General features: G+C 32.2%; 1 protein-coding gene and 1 pseudogene across 1 annotated transcript in view; one reads left to right on the top strand and one right to left on the bottom strand.

Moving 5' to 3' along the window:
- LOC148618658 (la-related protein 7-like) overlaps positions 1-21280 on the bottom strand; it is a 34643-nt gene that overhangs the window by 1472 nt on the left and 11891 nt on the right. Inside the window, exons 5-11 of the mRNA XM_088577774.1 lie at positions 16690-16770; positions 6487-6651; positions 5925-6024; positions 4409-4958; positions 3258-3388; positions 2780-2871; positions 2181-2325 (exon numbers count right to left, since the gene is read on the bottom strand). Of these exons, the coding sequence (XP_088433900.1) occupies positions 2181-2325; positions 2780-2871; positions 3258-3388; positions 4409-4958; positions 5925-6024; positions 6487-6651; positions 16690-16770 (1264 nt within the window). The remainder of the gene's footprint in view (positions 1-2180; positions 2326-2779; positions 2872-3257; positions 3389-4408; positions 4959-5924; positions 6025-6486; positions 6652-16689; positions 16771-21280) is intronic.
- Positions 11101-13237, top strand: LOC148618659 (uncharacterized; annotated as a pseudogene).

Consider the following 21280-nt stretch of genomic DNA (forward strand, 5'->3'; position numbering starts at 1 on the left):
AAAAAAAAAAAAAAAAACAGTGAGAACAACCTACTTAACCTGATATATTTAATCCACAAGATTTATAACACTTTTTTACAAAATAGATGGCAAGTGGAACAACAGATAGAAATTGAGCTGTGAATTCACAGTATTGTTAGAATTTTCATAGTTCCATTGAATTACTCCCCTTTCAAATATAACCCAAGTACCGTAAATTGGGATGGTTTGGTCATAGTTTTTTTTGTTGGTTTATTTAGCATAAAATATAAAATAATATATTAAATATGAGAAATTTCCACAGCCAACATATATCTGTGTATTGGTTGATGAAAACAAGAATAATGTAGTAATATGTGTAATACTTGCATATAAAATGTTATAGATAAATAAATCCCAGAGATTTAATGTAATTAACAATAGGGTAAGTAAGTCTTGTCATGTGACCCTGTGGTTTCACAAGAATGGGTCCTAGTGTACCATTCAAAAGCATGGAAATTTGTCATTTAGAGAGCATTGAGTTCAGTGTTAAGGGCAAAACATCTTTTTGTGTAAAAGATACAGATAAAAATGACAAATATCTATTTCTACATCATAAAGGTATGAAGAAAAAAAAAAGAAAATAGAAGATTTTGCACTGTTATACAGCATTTCGAGTACCCCGAAGTAAACAATAAAATGCAGATCAGTCTTCGGTTTTCAATATGTTCTGCATCAGAAATTCCGGTAAAGAAAATAACTAGAACTGATGTAGGAGTTACGGCCCTTGAAACATTTTTTTGGCATTTTTCGCATGTGAAACTTTGAAAATCTTCTTCTCAAAATCCACTGCACAGAATTCAATGAAAGTTAGCATATATGTTCCTAAGGGTATCCCACACAAAATGAAAATCATGGGATTTTTGGTTCATGAAAAAACATGGCCACCTTTACTAATAATAGAACATAGTGGTCAGAAGACTTAGAAGGCTGTTTTTTTGCAAATAACTAAAAACCAATGCCTTAAGCAAATTTCTGGCATAGATAATATTGTTCAGCATCATGAGACAAACCTATACTGAAATTTTCAAAACCATTCATTGACTGATGTGGTAGTTATGGCTCTGAAACTTTGAAAATCTTCTAAAACCACTTAAGATTATTTAATGAAAATAAGCATAATAGTTCTTCGGTATATTCTGCTCAAGATGACTGTTGTGATTTTTAATCCGTGAATAGATATGGCTGCCTATATTAAAAGTGGAAGACAGGTTTTTGAAAATAATTTAAAAATTGTTGCCTTTAGCAAAATTCTGGTTCAGGTCATGAAAATGCTATTAAAAACATTTCCTGCATTTGACAATTTAATTGTTTTAACTAAGCATGTCTCATTCCTCAAGTTTTTTCAAATAAGCAAATCAAAAACCAGGTGATTCAGGCTCTCTTGAGCCTCTAGTTAGTGATAATTGTTATAACTTTCTTTTTGTTAATTCTATTGTAATGAAACAATAATAATGGCCAGATTAACCAAGCCACCAGTGTCAATTATTCATATTCATGGTGAATTTGGACCAAATCAATTACAATGAGTAGCAGACAATATATATCCATTGGTTACATGGCAATTAAATTGACACTTAGTAGCATTAAATAATCATGGATAATTTCATTCCAATGTGAATAAAACACAAAAATAAAACACTCATTACTCTGAATGCATCAAAATTAAACATGCATACTTTGACAGAAAACTGCAAAGCGGCAGTTTTATTTTTGCTATTCACACCAAGATTCATAATGCAAAATTTAAACTATCACAAATATTTTGTTCAAGGAACACTGCAATACAATTTGATATATGAATGCGAGTTCAAAACTGTGCAAAAGCAGATTTACAGCAATAAAAAAAGACATTTCTCCAATTTACAGTTATAGAACATGTATCTTGTGAATGCAACAAAAAACATGAGATTTTGTGTGCATTATGGACCATGTACATCATTTCATATTATATAATAATTTTGATAACTTTTGGTGTACAGCTTTATTGCTTACTTTTCTTTTCATAATCAAATTTATAGGTGTATTATTTTTATTTCAACAGCGTTGAATTGTCATTTTTATGATGTGTTTGATTTAATTTTGTGCATTATATAGATGGAATACTTGTAAATTTAGTGCATGTATCATTAAACCTCTAAAAAGTTAAAATAATGAATTACCTTGTAGCAAACTAAAGAAATAATGTCCACATGTGGCCTGAGCCAAACGTTTAGCACTGTCACTATCTTTCATTCTGATATACCCAGACTGAGCAGTCTCCTTCACATCTATGTAGGCAATGTCATAGTTATCTTCCAGGTCATCCTATTATTAACCAAAACATTTATTATTTCATTTCACATTTAGATATCTTTGTAAGACCCAAACAAAGACGTAAAATCATCATAAAAAACAATATAAAACATAAATTTCCTGGATTCTTTAAATTCAATGGGATCAAGTCTACTTGTGATTCATTTTGAACAAGTGGAAAATGGCCTTTAAAAGTTTTTTACCTTTTTTAGTTCAACAAAATCAGAAACAGACCATTGAAATACAAAAGTGTATGACAAATGTTAAGTTGCTTGGATCATACACAGGATCAACTGCAGCATTTGTTTTCACATACACATGTAAAACATTTATTTCCAAAACCATATTTACTATATGTTTTCTATGAGATACTTTGTTTTTGGTCTTACAAACAATCTTTACAAATTGTTTATGTTGGTACAAAATATATAAATGTTTTTTTTATATATATACTACACTAGGATACCTTAATTTCTCTCCTATACATGAGTCTGCCTGATGTAATCTGCACAATACAGTCTGGAATAAACTCTATCTTAGGTCGCTCCTTCTTTGTACCTAAAGTATTTAACTAATATAGTGTACCAATTTTAATAGACTTGCATCTGTCCAATCCCATGTCACATAACTATAAAACTGATTGTTGGATTCTAATATTTTGTATGTTGGTCTTAATACAAGAAAGTTTTTTATCATGTTTTTTGATATTTAAATTAAATATGGAATTTAAAACAATGAAAAAAAAAGGTGTGACATGAACCTTAGGACAGGCATTAAATTGGATTTTGTAAATATAAATTTCTTCACAACCTTCCCATGCTATACAAATTGCACTTCAGCCGTGTCTATATATTGCTTGTGTAAATAAAAAAAAGTGGTTCAGACAAAAAGTTTACCAAGTAAAGAGGAGCCAGAATCAATCACAAGATCAGGTGAATACATACCTACACTTTCTTCTTCCTTCATTTGGATTTCATCATCTTTCTCTCTTAGTTTTGTTAGTGTTTTCTTTAATTTGTTCATGTTTTCTTTTTGAAGTTTAAGATATTCAGCCTTTAAATCTAACCATTCCTTTCTACAATTATATACCAACATTCTCCTAGTATCAAACTGATTGAGATTTATCAATATTTTCAAGTGATTCACTTGATCAATCTATTTCAATCAAAAAGCTTTTTCCACTTTAAAATAGTATTTTCATTACATTTTTAGGCTTTGTGTATGTAGCATGGAGCATTATAAGTTTTGTTTGATTTCTGATCTTCTTTTGCTCTTGAGAAATATTTTAAATATGTGTTTATTACTATAAAATATGTTTAAACTAAAAAACAGCTTTGTTGATGATGCACTGCCATATTGTTGTTTTAGGTGATATCTTGACAAACAGACTTCCTTTAACACCTACTCTGGACCCGGTTAAATTCCAAACAATCACATCAAAATGACATGAGTCATTTACTACAGATTGGTTTGGAGCCATTTATATTTCAGACTCTTTACATATTGTGGAAATACTATTGTCCATGGGTACCAATTTTCATTGTTTTCATGGGTATGCCATACCATGAAATTTGGTTCCCAACAAAAAACAGAATATACTGAAAACCTCAAAGCCAAAAATTCAAGAATCCATGAACTTGTATTTTTTTCCACAAAGATTGGAAGCCATGAATTAAAAGTACTTTCACAGTATAGAGGATGTAATTAATGTTCCATCCCTTTTTAAATCTGTCATCATTTGAAATGTTTAAACTATCATCTATCAATTTGTAATTATATTGTTTCAAAATAATTTGAAGCATACCAAACAAACCACAATCCTTCTCTAAAAAGTATACATGATCATACACTTAGCAATTTCACTAAACTATAATTAATAAATTGACATCTTACAAATAATCTGGCGCAGAAATTTTCCAAATATCTGATTAACTAAAATGGCAATATAATATTTTTGAGGCCACACTAACATGACATTTCATTTGTTGAATTTTGGTGTAGTATTTTACAAAGATTGTATTAAGATTTCAGAATTGTTCTGTGTTTGGTTTTCAGACATACCAAGAATGAAAAATACAGTTTTTGATTAACTTACTTTGATATAACCCTTAGTTCTGGAATATCTTTCTCTTTGTGTTTAGTCTTATGACTTCTTTTTTTCTTTTTCCCACCAGTTTTATCAATTATTTCTTCCTTTTGACTGCCTTTATCCACTAAAGTTTTATTTTCTACATTATTCTCTTTATCATCAGAAACTGTTTCTAGTTTTGATGATTTTGTAGGTGGTCCTGAATCATCCAACTCTGATTTCTTTCTTTTGAGACTTTCACTTTCTGATAACTGATCTGAGGTTTCTGACTCTGTTAAATGACCTTCACCCCTTGACCTTTTCCTTTTCTTATTTTTCTTTTTAGCTTCCTTATCACAGTTATCTTCAGTTTTTGAACTACTTTTCTCTGTACTTGTTTCTTCTTTTTTTGAGAGTTCATTATTTGGATCTTTCTCATCAAAATCTAGTTTTCTATGTTTAGTATTGTCACCACCTTCAGCACTGCATTCACTTGTTTGTCTTCTTCGTTTCTTCTTTTTTCCTGATTTTATTGGGGATTCTGTTAGACTTTTATCAGATTCATTGGCTGCAATCTCTATAAGAAAACAAATCTAACATTCAATTGATTAAATTTTGTATATGTGTTCAAGGTCGAAAATCTCATAAAACTTTCAAGTGATATCTAGAATTATTTACCTATTCATGTTTTCACTTTTATGTTGTTTTTGTTTTTATTTATTGTTACGAAGAAAATGTGACAGAATCTAGAACACCAACATATTTACAAGTGCAATAAATTTAACAAGTCGATAAACAATTTTGACTCCAGAAGACTTTGGTAGGACTTATCATATGGATCATTTCAGCAATTGAAAGTTTCTTTCTATCTATTATAATTTTCAAGATATTAGCTGAAAACTTAAAAAAAAAAAAACCTGTCATTTTTTCATCTTTCAAGAGCAATAACTCATAAAAGGAGACATCTGACAACTTTGATCCTTCGAAAATTTTGTAGGCCTTATAAGAAGGACCATTTCAACAAATGAAAGAATGTGGCTTAACATAACGGTTTTGGAGATAAATGCGAAAAAAAAACTACTGTCTGACCCCTATGTTCTAATGTTAGTAACGGCAGCCATGTTATTCAGCAAATCAAAAATCCCCAAATCAGTTCTATGCAGGATACCACAAGGAGCATTCATACAAAGTTTGGTTCCAATTAAGCAAGAAGTGTCAGAGGAGAAGAATTTTGAAAAATTGTTAATGAAGACGACAGACGACAAGTGATGGCAATAGCTCATATGGCCTTTGGCAAGGTGAGCTATAAACTTTTTTTTTAACAAGTCTGTCTTTCCAGCCAGATATATTTGCTGCTTGCAGTAAAAATACAGAGATAAGATAAGTCAGACTTTTTTCTGACACTAAGCCATTTTGTTATTATTATATATCATATGTACTTAAGAAATAGTGATTGCTGATTTTAGATTTTTTGCTACAACAGGGCCTTGGAATTAGACCCTATATCAACATGCTTCAAAACTTTTCCATTCTTGAAACATACCTTTATGAGAAAGTGTTTTTTGTAGATGAGTCAGTTGTTTACTAGTTCTAGGAAATTTACCAGGTTTGTCACCTGCTTCTGCTGGAGGGTTGTTTAACTCCTAAAAAACATCCCATAAATTGTCATTATCATTATTATTATTTAATGCTGACAGTTGCATGGCTTTGAAATGAAAACAAGAGGCTCTGAATTCCCTATCTGGAAACCTGAAATCATTGATCTTTGAAAGCTTAAATTGCCTCTGGTGGCCATATTGTTAAATCAAGCTGAACCAAAATTTTATCCGATATCAAAGATGCCCCTTCTTGTTTTTCATTTTACCTTTTTATTTCAGTCCTAGTATTCATGATGCATTATGTTGCTAACAAGGACTACCTGAACAGAATAAAGGAAGACAAAATTATACACACCGCACATGTTTTATAAGGCAAGACGAAATAATACACACCTCCCATGCTTTCTAAGGGAAGACAAAATTATACACACCTCGCATGCCTTGTAAGGGAAGACAAAATAATAAACACCTCACATGCTTTGTAAGGGAAGACGAAATTATACACACCTCACATGCTTTTTTGGCTGAGTTTGCTGTATCAAACTCAATAAAAGCAAAGCCTTTAGGATCCCCTGTTGATTTGTATCTTGGTATACTGACATACAGCACATTACCACAACCAGAAAACACTCGCTTGATCCATTCATGGTCCACATTCTGTGGTAAGCATTCCTGGCAAAAAATTTAATTCTAATTTACTTTGAGTACAATAATTGGTACAGAAACTTCATAAAAAAATTAATTGGCCTGCATCTACACAACTTTAAGTTTCTAATTAAACGATAAGAAGAGTAAATGAAGATTTATTATTAGGGTGACCTTACAGTATAACAAACAGTAATTTTAAAGAACTATTCTGTCATAAAACTAGCTCAGGTGTATTTTGCTCTTATTTCCACAGTTTACACACTAAAGGAGTTGATTCTACTGTACTGTCACCCATGCATTAAAATCTATATCACCTGTAGTGTTTGTGTATATTCTTCTTCTTGTTTGCTTATGCACACACTCAAATGGATCCTCTTTTTTTGTTTTTTTTTGTTTTTGTATTTAATGTTTTTGAAAAGAAAATATAAATGAGATGGTAAAGACCTTACACCAAAGTTGAAAAATGTTTTTTTCTATACCCAATAGACAGGCCTGAAATGTTATTTTAGTGCTTAAAATGTTTTTTTTATTTGTAGTAAAACTTCATAAAACAAGAGGCTCCAAGGAGGCTGGACATGGCTTATCTAGTCAATTTTTTGCCTTTCAAGGGCAATAACTCTAACGAAGAGTTGTCATACAATTTTAACTTCAAAGATTTTGGCAGGATTTATCATAAGGATCATTTCATCAATCAAAAGTTTCTTTCTATCTATCACAGTTTTCAAGACATTAGCTGAAAACTGCTAAAAAACACTATTTATCACCTTTCAAGGACAATAACTCTAACAAAGAGTTGTCTGACAACTTTGATCCAATGCAGACTTATCTAGGCCTTACAATAAGGATCATTTCCAAATAGAAAGAATTTGGCTGAACCTAACGGTTTTGTAGATATAAACGAAAAACTTTTGCCTGACCCCTACATTCTTTTTTTATTTAAGGCAGCCATGTTTTTTGACGGATCAATAATCCCCACGTCAGTTAAATGCAAAATACCCTAAGGAACATTCATACCATGTTTTGTTCTAATTGGTCGAGTAGTTTTAGAGAAGAAGATTTTTTAGTGTAATAATGTTAAAAATAGCAAAAAAACATTGAAAAAAGGCAGTAAGTCCAACATTGTCAAACGATTTTACAAAAACAATTTTGACCACAGATAGATCTCATTTTTCTTAACACTTTCACCCCATGTCAAAATTAGGCTAAACAAAACAGTTTTGGCACTTTATATGCAAAAAACTTCTGTTTGACCCCTATGTTCTATTTTAAGTTAACACAGCCATGTTTTTCGATGGATCAAAAATCCCCACATCAGTTCTATGCAGAATACCCTAGGGAACAATCATACCAAGTTTGGTTCTAACTGGTCCAGTAGTTTCAGAGGAGAAGATTCGTGAATGTAATAATGTCAAAAACAGCCAAAAAACATAAAAAAAGGGCAATAACTCTAACATGGCTTAACAATTTTACATGAAAATTTAACCACTGATAGATCGTTCTGAATACTTTTACCATAACCTAACTGTTTTGGAGATATGTGTAAAAAACTTGTCTGACTCTTAAGTTCTATTTTTAGTAACAGGGGCCATGTTTTTTCAACAGATAAAAAATCCCCACATTCATTCTAAGCAGAAAACCCAAAGGAACATTCATACCAAGCTTGTTTCTAATGGGTCAAATAATTTCAGAGAAGGGTTTTGAAAAATTGTTAATGACAACAGATGACGACAGACAACGACAAAGATGGACGCCAAGTGATGGCAATAACTCACATGGCCTTTGGCCACGTAAACTAAAAACATCATTTTTCACCCTTCAAAGGCAATGCAGTAACTCTAACAAGGAGTCATCTTAACAGCTATGATCCCATGCAGACTTAGCGGGCTTTATTATAAAGATCATTTCAGCAATTAAAAGTTTCTTCCTATTTTTCATACTTTTCAAGATATAGGCCTTTCTAGGGCAATAACTCTAACAAGGAGTTGTCCAAAAACTTTGATCCCTTGCAGACTTTTGTAGGATCATTTCAGCGATTGAAAGAATTTGGCTAAACCTAACAGTTCTAGAGATAGATGAAAAAACTTTTGAAGGACCTATTTGTTCCCTTTTAAATAACAGCAACAATGTTTTTTTGACGGATCAAAAATCCCCGCATCATATCAAAGCAAAATACCCTAAGGAATATTCATACTAAATGTTGTTCTAATTGGTCCAGTAGTTTCAGAGGAGAAGATTTTTAAAGAAATAACATTAAAAATTGGGATAAAATATCGATAAGAGGCAATACCTCAAACATGGTTCAACAGATTAAAACAAAAATTTGATCACAGATTGATCTATTCATGATAAACTCTTTTACTCTGTTAAAATTTTGCTATACCTAACAGTTTCAGAGATATATGTGAAATAAAACATCAAACTAGAGGCTCAAGAGAGCCTGAATCGCTCACCTGGTTAACCATTTGCTTATATGAAAAACTTGAGGAATGAGACAGGCTAGAATAAAATTAACTGAATTGTCAAAAGCTGGAAATGCTTTTCATAGCATTTTCACGACCTGAACCAGAATTTTGCTAAAGGCAACAATTTTGGAATTTTTTTCAAAAACCTGTCTGATGACCCCTAAGTTGCACTTTTAGTATAGGCAGCCATATCTATTCATGGATTAAAAATCACAACAGTCATTTTGTGCACTAAAGAACTTTTATGCTTATTTTCATTCTTTTTGAAAAAAAAAGTTTTGAAAAATTGTTAATGACAACAAACCACTACGATGGATGCCAAGTGATGGGGAAGAAATAAAAGAACAGCCCTCAAATGTCCCCCGCAAAAAAAAAGTATGAAAAACTTCAAAAAAAGTCCAAGGGCTGTAACTTCTGCAAAAAATCGTTCAACCGTAACCAAAGTCATACTTAATCTGTAACTCATAGTAAGATTACATGCTAAATATAAAATCAATTGGTAAAAGCATTACCAAAAAAAATGCGAGAAAACTGAAAAGTCACTGAAATTTTCTAAGTCCGAGGGCCATAACTTCAGTAAAAATCATTCAACTGTAAAGTTAAGTCATCATACTTCATACTAAGGCCACATATCAAGAACAAATTTATTTGATAAAAGCATTCCAAAAAAAGTGTGGAAAACATGGACAGACGGACAGATGCCTGGCATTTCTATGTCCCCTCGCGACGCATCGGGATAGACAAAAAAAATGAACTACACATTAAATGACAGTGCATTATCACTATAAAATAGAGAAAGATCTGGTACCATATAAAATATTAACTGAAACAGAGGATGGTAGAGAGTCTAACAGACATCTCCACTTAAAAATTATACTCCTGACAAATTTACAAACAACATACTGAAATCCTATAGTACTACAAATTAATTTATCTGTAAACAAAGTGTAGATAACTATTTTTTTTCTAATGAAACCTGTCTAAAATAGAACTACCTTTGGACTTTATAATTGGTTTAGACAGGTGTTCGGTTAAAAAAAGGTTCAAAACACATTGATTTTAAAAATTGTCTGGTTTAGACAGTTGTTTGGTTTACTAAGGTACAAAATACATTTTTACAGGTTACTGCACACCCAGTTTTGACATAAAAAATGAGTTCACATTTTTCATCCCATGGTTGTTATCTCTTTGACATATTAACCACATTCATTCTCATTATATCACATACTGTCAAAGCATTTTTATTTGTGGGTACCAATTTTCTTAGTTTAGGAAAAAAGAGTAAGTTCGTAGATTCTTGAATTCGTGGCTTTGACTCTATCATACCAAAGAATGGGGTAATTTTCTCTTTGTTGGGAACAGAACTTCATGGTTTACCAAACCCACAAAAACCATGATAATTGGTACCTCATGAATCAATAATACTTTCACAGACTAAGCCAGATATAAAATAAAGATATACAAAAGAAACTTCAATAAAATTGGTCAAAACCCATTTTGGATAAGCAATTTATCCTAATTTTTTTATACATCTCCTTTTGGTACCTACATGTAATTCATAAACATAAGAGGCAACAACCCATCTAAGTCAATATCAACCAACCTTATATTGGTGATAAGGAACATTTCAGTAATTAAAGTGAAAACAAATTGTACACGGTAACAACTTTAAAATAACATCAAACAATGAAAAGAAAAAAACTGCATATGAATGAAAATACTGTTATCAAAACTATGATTGATAACAGCGTCACAGGGCATGAATAAATTACATTGTATGCATTTGTAAGTTTTATGCAAAAAAAAATTGTGCATTAAAAATACTGGTAGTCCTGAAACGCAAATTTTTTTTCATGACCCCTGCAGTATTTTAATTCAGAATATTTATTGATGAAATGGTTCAAAAACATAGATTTTCCACTATCAATAGACAACTCTTCATATTTGTATCATGATAAGTGGAAATTACCTGTTCTAAATTTAAACATTAAAGTTGTTCGATTATTCTATACATTGACAAGGAAGTAGAATTAGAATTTTCAAAATGGATTTCTCAAAATCAGTAGTAAGAGCCCAGGATAGTATTATCTGCCAATTATGTGAGACTGAACAAAAACTGACATATAAATGCCTAGAGTGTGTCTTATTGATGTGTACCAAGTGTAGTGAGAAAGTTCATCCTAAATTCAGGAATGCTAAACATCATAAAGTCATTGATATAAAGGAGGTGGGACAGATAGGGACTACTACTGAGCTGGATTTCAGAAATATTCCATGTAGTATTCATATTGAACAACCCTGCTGTCTTCACTGCACCACTTGTGAGAAGTTAGTTTGTCCTAGCTGTGTAACATGATGGACATTCATTTAAAGAAATAAAAGATATCTTTCATGACTTATCAAAAAAAGTTAATGATGTTATTACTTACTTGGAACTTCAGGAAAAAAAAATTAACAACGAAGAAAGAAGAGTAATTGAAATTGGAGAACATGAAGAGAGAGCACAATCAAATCTACTGAAAGAAATCGAAACTAAAAGAAAAATTTATAAGGAAGATGTAGACAAATATTTTGACAGACTTGTTGCAGATATAAAGGACAGAATAGACTCAATTGGCAAATGTGTAGACAAAGAAAGAGAGAAAATTTCACAAACAAGAAAACATTTTGCTGAGAAAAAGAGACAATCAGAGACTCTTATAAGTACCAGAGATGCTTCTGAGTTCTTTAACTCTAGTCCTATCCTGTTAAGTAATGTAAAATGCAAGATTCCTGTCAGTAGCTTCTCAAGTCCTCAATCAATGCTGAAGTTCGTACCTTTATATGAACACTTACCTGAAAAGATGATGGGAATGCTAAAAGAGACAACTGAGCAAGGGAAGATCAAGAAAAATCTACAACTGCGAGTAAAGAGAGAATACACCTCAGACATGGAATGTTGTCATTACATAGCTTGTTCTGAACAATATTTCTTTATTGCTGAGAATCAAAGTCGCACATTAGCTAAAATTCTACTTCAAACACATTTCATCAAGACCATATTCAAAAAGATGATGACAAGGATTACACATATAGAAACATTACATCCACTAAGTGAAGACATGCTTCTGGCAGACAGGACACCAATACTGAAACTTGTGAATGGATCAACTGGTAAAATCAGGGAATCAAAGTACACTGCTGGATCCCTTTTCATCATAGCCGTTCACGTAACTCTAGACAGCAAGGTTATTGTAGGAGCCAGAAGTCCAGGGAATGCATTTCCTATTCAAGGAAGAAGAGTTGTTATAGTCATGGACTTTGATGGTAACCATCTGGCAGAATGGGAATACAACAAGCATGGTGAAAGACTCTTCTCTATACCAAGACCTTCAGCTAGTGTGAGTAATGGGAATATTTTTGTAAGAGATCATATATCAAGTAGTGACAGCGGCCATGTTATAATTCTAAAACCAACTGGTGGTGTACTGAACAACTACACAGGGCATCCAGACATCAACAATGACCTAAATCCATTTACACCAGCTGGAATGACAAGAACACCCTCTGACAATGTTATTGTATGTGATTGTAGCAATAATGCATTACACTTATTGAACAACAAGGGTGTTTCCCTTTCATATATAGATACTACTGTCTTTGGTATTTTTCGGCCATTCTGCATCACATTAAATACCAAAGACAAGAAAATCATGTACATAGGATGTGCAACAACTGTGACCAGTACAGAAAAAGCAAAGCTATACGAGATGGAATTGACTGAATTGGAATGAATGGGAATATTTTTGTGTTTATCAATGAAATTCAAAATAAAAAAAAGACTGATTTTAAATTAAGTTCAACTACAGTGCATGCCGGTATTTTTGGACAGTTTTATCATATCATCAAAACGGAAAAAATTCTGTATCAAATAACATTTGCTATGTTTTGGCAAGTTCAAGAACTTACATTGTTGTATATTTCCCTCACCATGACACTATTTCTGTTTATTATCCATGGGCCATTTTCTTTCCCACTATTTAAAATTATGAATACTCTGCAAAGTTCTTTACTAGAACAGAATTACTAGAATTTAGGCTACATACTACCAATTCAAACAATGAGCTTAAGATATAAAATGTATATACACAATAAAGTCTCAGACAAAACTACAGCCTTTTGATCACTGCCATGTAAAATGTCTCTGAAAATGAAAATCAATCCTTACTACATGTTCGTGTATAATAAAACAAATTTGAACATAATGTTACTCCATTTATCTCTGTAAGTTGTCATATTTCATCTCAATATTCATGTCTTTCTAAAAACAAGATTTTCCGGGTGCTATTTTATTCAACCATCAAGTCCATGTTTAATACTTATTATAGAACGGATATGGTGAATATGTCAAAGAGGCAGCAACCCCACAGGGATGAAAATGTCAGCTCAAAGCCATCCATTGGTCTGTCCTTATTGTATGACTTATAAAATGTATGATGTACCATGGTTCTCAACCCCACATGGTAAGAATTGGGACTGATATTATTGGAAATATGATGAGGACAGAAGGATGAAGTAACATGACAGTGATATTGTTAGCCTTTTTCAAAACTACTTCATCCTCACATGTAAAAAAAATGTAAAAACTCCCTGAAATAGGTGCTTCAAAATTTGTGACGGAAAATTTCCCAATATTGCACATGTAAAAATTGTAAGTTGCTCCAAAAACAGGAAGTAGATTACCTAGAAAGCTTGAAAGAGGAGACAGGGTACAAGTCATCATGCTAGAGTCATATATAAAAAAAAATTAATCATTCCCTCTTATGGGTGCTGAGAAATTTACAAGTCGCCGTCTTTATAAGAATCATGCAACGTAAAATTTCCCAACACCTCACATTAAAAAATTATGTTGCTCGAAAAACAGGAAGTGGATGACCTAGAAAGCTGGAAAGGGCAGACACGGTACAAGTTATCATGTGTAAGCAATATACCAAATATCTAATCATTATCTCCAGTGGAAGCCAAAAAATCTGTGACAGAAATATTTGTTATGGACGGAATGACGAACATACAACCCCATCACTATATAACCCCACTTTTTAAGTGGGGGGGGGGGGGGGTATAAAAAGTGAAGGGCAAAAACTACTCAAGTTGCGTATGTTGGACACTGTATATTATATCGATGACGACCATATGTAGAGTCAAGATGGTTCGTTCTTAACTTCTTATCTGGTCAACACTGTCCTGTAACTATATTTTAACACAACTATAATTCTTATGTCTAAAAGAAGCATGTTTGCAGCTTCATGCACATATAATAACCATTAAGCCAATTTTATTGTCAATATATTATTATTTTTTGGTTTCTACATCTCCATTTAACAATATGGGTTATACCCAGCAAGTAATGCATGAGACTTTCCCTTTCCACAAAAAAATCCAACTGTAGGGTAAAATCCAAAACTTAAAGATTTCCATAAAAAAATGATGGAAAAGGTAATAACCATTTACAAGTTTAAAGGTAAATCAATTTTTCTGCTGTAAATAATATTTTAGCATTTTTTCACTTGGACAAAATATTTTGCTTGATATTTTAACATAAATTCAGGCCTTGCCTGTTTACTGCTAAGCCAGCACTCCACAGTATTGTAGAACTGCCTAATTTTGGTCTTGTAATCTGATGCTTTGTAAAAATTTATCACTTTAAAAAAATGTCAAGCATCTGTAAATCTATATATTTAGAAATAGCTCTAGCCAAGGCCTTCAGGATGCAGTAAAAATTTTCTGGAAAAAAATTACCCACAGCATATAGGGTTACCATATAAACCATGCAAAAATATGCGAAAATTTGCAAAAAAGTTCATAAAATCAGATTTAAAAATATCAAATTTCCTGCAAAATATCTGCAATTTTTATTTCATCCCCTGAAACTGTTCAAACTTTTTCCTTCGAAAACCCCTTCCTCATATGGGCATCGCCAGTTAGATTTTGAGCTATTTCACTTTGTAATCCACTTATTAAATTTAGCATGGTGAAAAATTGACTTACTTTCACTTTCACAATGAAGCCAAATTGTCATTGAAAAAAAGCCCCTTCAACATTGAAAATATATAAAACATTGCAAAATACTTTTAAAAGTCCCCTTTTTTCAGAAAATGTTTTATCAACAATAGATTCTTCATTTTTAATCACTATAGCAACCACCGGTTTCCATTTATGTCATTTTTCATCCCTAGCCAAAAGTGGGAAACTAAACTAAACTGTGGAGTGCTGGCTAAGTTAATCTAAGTTCCTGATTGAACTTAAGTCGCCGTCTTTATAAGAATCATGCAAAATCTGAAAAATGTGATACACCCCAAAAAAGGCTACATATTTTTATTTTTGTAATTAAGTTGTTTTATAGGTCTATTCTTTGAAATGATTTGATTATTCATTCAAATCTGCCTGCTCTTAGGGGATAATCAACATTGAAAATCCAAAAAGATTCTATTGTATTTGAGCATCATTTACAGAGTTATCTCCTTTCATTTTGAAATCTACAGTGCATTCTATATAATTTTTATCTCCTAAGAGTGTGAGTTATATGAAAAACCACATGTTAATTTCTGTTCACTATGACATTTCAAACAAAATATCAAAAATAAAAATAGGTAGGCTTTTTACCCATGAATCACATTTTGCATGATCCTTAGCTGGAGTGCTACTTAAATATTATTCCCTATGAAAATTATGCTTTTTTTGTCTACATATGCTAAATTTAGTTTAAGTATAGTCTTTTGCATTCTGATCTGTATTTTGGTGAAAACTACACATTAATCTCCCCTCTTATATCAATCAAATTGAAATAAACAATTAAATCTCATTTTTATTACTAACCTGTCTGATCATTGATTGTCAAAGATAAACACAAATTGTCCAGGTTGCCTAGTCATTTTTGTTCTAATGAAAGACCAAAGAACTTAGAATTAAATTCTTTGAATAAATGGCAATATTTAAATCAGCTTACCCTTTCCATAGGGAAGAGTGCTCTAACACTTCATATACATTTGTAGATCTATTTATAGGTTCAATTATTGAAGTTATCAGATGGAATCAAAGTACTTATATGTAATAACACTGATGTCTACATCACAGCACTCAGCAATATACAATCACAAAATTCTTGCTGTGGTATTACAGTAAATAGAAAGTGACTGGTACTGTTTTCAATGCAAATCTGTGTCTGCTTCTAAGTAATTTAAATAGCTCTCTAGATAGAAATCAGTCCTACATTATACCAATGTGTCCTACTACAACAGAACACCTGTGTGACTTTATTTTCCCTGACAATTCACAGGACAAATTAACTTTCCAAATAACAAGTTGATAACATGCCCTTTTGATGCATGGTTTCTGAAACAATTCATTCTTTAACTCAAATTTATCAGACTTGAAGCCATCACTAATACATGTAGTAATGTACACCAATTTTCTCTCACAAATTTCACAAAAAACCAAACATATCAGCATGACCAAGAATAAAAAATTGTCTGGGATTCTCATCACATACCTTCTTATTAATCATGAACACTGAATAGACAAAATAAAAGCATCAATTCACTTTTTCTATGCCCATACATACAACATAAACTGTCCTTTCATCAATATCTTTAGGACAGCTCAGTGGTTTGCTCCTCTTTACTTTTGTACCATCTTCATTTACCTGAAATGATCAGTGATAACATATTCATTGAATAGTACTGTTCCATGCAGTAGTGTAAATGTTAGTATATTTTTAAACTTACTGGGTAATATACAGCTTTTATTTTTATTTTTGATTTAAATGATTTTGTGGTTTCCATTAGCATTACACTGACCATTGACTCAGATCGTGGATAGTGTGTTTCCTATTTCCACAACTGATCCTAAACCACTTGATCTTGAACATACAATATTTTGTGTGAAGAACAAAAGGGATCTGGAAATTAAGATCATGTGTTTACACTGAGCAATATACTGTGAAATAGAACAAGAGGCTCCCAGGAGCCTGAATTGCTCACCTTGTTAATTTTTTGTCTTTCAAGGGTAATAATTCTAACAAAGAGTTGTCCGACAATTGGTAGAACTTATCATAAGGATCATTTCATCAACTGAAAGTCTCATTCTATCTGTCATAGTTTTCAAGATATTAGCTGAAAACTGTAAAAAAAAAAACCTGTCATTTTTCTCCTCTCAAGGGCAATAACTCTTACATGGATTCTTCTGACAACTTTGATCCCTGGAGACTTCTGTAGGCCTTATAATAAGTATCATTTATCATTTCAGCAAATGAAAGATATTAGCTAAACCTAAAGGTTTTAGAGATATATGCACAAAACTACTGTCTGACCCCTATGTTCTATTTTTAGTAACAATGGCCATGTTTTTTAACCAATTAAAAATCCAAACTATACTTTGAGCAGGATACCCTAAAAAACAAAAATACCAACTTTCATTGAATTCTGTAAAGTAGTTTCTGAGAAGAAGATTTTTGAAAGTAATACCATCAAAAACAGCAAAAAGCGTTCAAAGAGGCAATAACTCCAACATGAATCAACAGATTTTCACAAAAATTTAACCACAGATAGATCTCATCATGCTGAATACTTTTATCCTGTCAAAATTTGGCAAACCTAACAGAATTTGGTTAAACAGTTTTGGAGATATATGCAAAAATCTGCTGCCTGACACCTATGTTCTATTTTTTGTAATGGTGGCCATGTTTTTAAACCAATCAAAAAATCAAACAAGTAATTTTGTACGGGATACTCTAAGGAAAAATCATTATAAGTTTCATGCAAATCTATTCAGTAGTTTCAGAGAAGATGTTTGAAGAAATTGTTAACAACCACGACGATGATGACAACAAGGGACGCCAAGTGATGGCAATAGCTCACATGGCCTATGGCCAGGTGAGCTAAAAAAAACCGAAATAGGATACATTCCTGTGCTTTGTTGATATGTTGAAAGCTTTTGACTATGAATCATACTGTACTGAGGCACAAGCTCAAAACACTACAGAGCATGTATACAGGACTGAAAAGCTGCATCTGAATAAATGAAATACTAACAGACTGGTTTTCAATCAAGAAAGGACTTTGGCAAGGTTACATTTTGGCTCCCACTCTATAAACAATAATCATAAACGACTTGGTGCCGGAAATTAATGCAATAAACTATGTAATTTGATTAAAAGATGATTTCTGCCTAAATTCATCATTGTATGCCAATGATATTGTGTTGATAGCTGGAACTGAAAGAGACCTACTGCATGTACAGAGTCAGCTTGATGTAGTCGATCATTGGTCAAAAAGGTGGGTGCTAAAAGTGAATATTGAAAAGACAAAAATCATACATAGAAGAAAGCCTCCTCTCCTAAAGTGTATACAACTTCATATTAGGTGTAACTCCTTTACAATATTCAGCTTTTGTTATTTTTATGCATTATTTTAGTTACTTTATGTTCTTTGTTGTGTTTGTCTGTTTTCCATGTCTTTGTCCCTGGATTACATTCTTTTGATTTCCACTAGATTACTCTTTCTGAACAGTATCGCTGTCTTGGATTTTCAGCGTAACACTCAACCTTAACACAGGCATCAATGAACTGCTTGCAGCCAGAATTCGTAGTCTCAGATCACGTAAGTCTAAATACTACAAACTAGACAGCATTGACTACGATACATTACTGAGTTATTTGACTGTACTGTAGTACTGATATTGGGCTTCTGGTGTTGTATGATACATTACACAAATTACAAAACAGATCATTAGATCATTTCTATGAGCTGAAAAAAATTCAAGCCTATACCAGCCATTACCAGAAAGATGGGCTGGATCCCATCCAAACATACCTAGTCAGTGTCAAATAGTGAAGATGTTGCCAAATAGTGAAAAATGCACAAAGACAAAATACCATTCAGAACATTATTATGGGACTACAACTCTTCCACAAATCATAGAGATACATGTGTTACAGTGATGACAGTGATGACAGTACCGTACGGTGCTCCCATTATAGGAGGAATATATTTGCTGCTATTATATAACACCGAATTGTGTGGTCTCTTCCGGTTAATAAAGGTAAGAAACGTCTGCTGTATTTCTAAACTCCAAGACTTTGTGTCTATAACTCAGACTGTGTGTCCGTCCTCAGACTGTGTGTCTGCCCCTAATTTCTAGGTGATTTAGGGATATTTTTATGCCACCTAGTTTTGTAACACATGCTCTAATTAGGTGAAATTGATTATGGATAGCAGTGGCCTTTATATGACTATTCACATCCAAGACTACTGATGGTTTGAGTGATAAATTAATAGTTGGTATTGTCAAGGAATCAATGCTGCGCAAACACCATGTTAAATGGTGACAAAGTCCGAAGAATATGCCGAAACTCAAAACCTACAAACACTGTGCAACTGTATGTCTGGATGAAACTATCGAGACAAGAAAGATCAGCTGAAGCAAGACTGAGATGTGAGGTTTTCACATTGGAAATTGAAACTGGACGCTCTCAAAGTATTCCAGATGATAGAAGATGACACCCATTTCATGCTGAAGTGTACTGCTTATTCAATAACAAGAAACGCTCTGTTAACTGAGTTTTTGGTCCCCTATAACATAAGTCTCTATGGATTTAATGAAATAAAAAAAAAATTAAAACATTGCTTCATGTCGATGTAAAGAAAATTGTGAAACATATTGACATTTCAAACATTCAATCTCAGACTCCATCTCTAATTTAATTATCTTGCTCATTTAATTACTTTTGCACAAGATCTTAAAAGTACCACAATCATTATTTAACATTTGAACTTTAAACTGAAAGTGCTTCATAAGCCTTTGAAGGCTGGCTGATTGAAATTTATGTTGTAATCTACTTATAAATCAGGTTGCACTATAATAATTAATATATATAAATCTAACATGTATAAGACAGACAGCTGCAATGTCAACATTCTTTAATTACAATGTACTTGTTCGTTTTGGTTACATCAATAAATGTTGAAATAGTGACCCATTGTTTTTGCCCCCAATTCGTATTTCATTTGCATCACAAATCATATTATATTAAATTGTAAACAATAATGGCGGATGTGGACAAAAAATTATTTAATCTGTGCCAATAACAGGTGAATTTAATATAATATACATTGTAGTTATATCCTCTATTTTGCCAACATTATAATCAATATCAATACCCCTGCTCACCATGAGGGCTCACCATGAGGGAAGTGGAGGTTGGAATTTGAGCAGGATAAGTCATCTAATGTAAAGGTTAAAGCACTTATATTTCATTTACAACATAAAACAGTATTTAGTCATCTTAAAATCATCCTAAAAGCACTATACTGATAGTTTCATCATAAGTTAAAGGTGAATATGGCAAAATATCAAACAAACTTGAGTTTGTTATGATTTTGAAATAAAATAATGAGTTCATATTTTGCAATATTCAACTATCACAAGTTATTAAACTTTTACTCCATGATTCCTCGGGAATATTTTGACCGTTCATTGGTGGAAATTCTAGCTTTCATCTGTCTATGACAACACCCACAGCAGGGTTCGAAATTAGTATAGGTCCGATAGCCCGAGTCTAGATAGTTTGCTGTCAGTCTACACAAATTTGAATTGTGTTGGACCGAGCGTCTAAACGAAATTTACAAGTGCTGACTTCCAGATTTTTTATTCCATTCCTACATCGATTTTTTATTTCTTTTAGCTGATCACAAAAGCACTTTAAATAACCGGATTATTATTCGCGCCTGTTATAAAATTAGTGACTACGATCGAAGTAGAATGTGAAGGTCATAATATGGAATCATATTCCTGGGGTTTCTAAACCCGAAGAAAAGAAAAGGAAAGATATAAGTGAGATACATAAACAATAAATGTAACAGAGTCATAAATAAAATTATTATTAAATCAAAGTCTATATTATTTTAAGATGGAAGACATATTTAAATTTCAGATAGTCAACCATCTTTTATTCATTTTTGGTAGTTGCAATCCCTAAGAAACAATATCAATTATACAAGGTGAAGCATAATATGGTTATTGTCTCTTACATATTCCACATTTCCTTCTTTTTTATATAATACTAAATAGATGTGTACTTTTCCTAATTTAAAAATATTTTTGTTTTGCAAAAAGATGGGTGAATATCTGGTATTTAAACAAAGTATGTCAAATCA

Source organism: Perna viridis, chromosome 4, assembly GCF_037379345.1.
Source record: "Perna viridis isolate PV_CMFRI_1.1 ecotype Kerala chromosome 4, ASM3737934v1, whole genome shotgun sequence".
Taxonomy (NCBI): domain Eukaryota; kingdom Metazoa; phylum Mollusca; class Bivalvia; order Mytilida; family Mytilidae; genus Perna; species Perna viridis.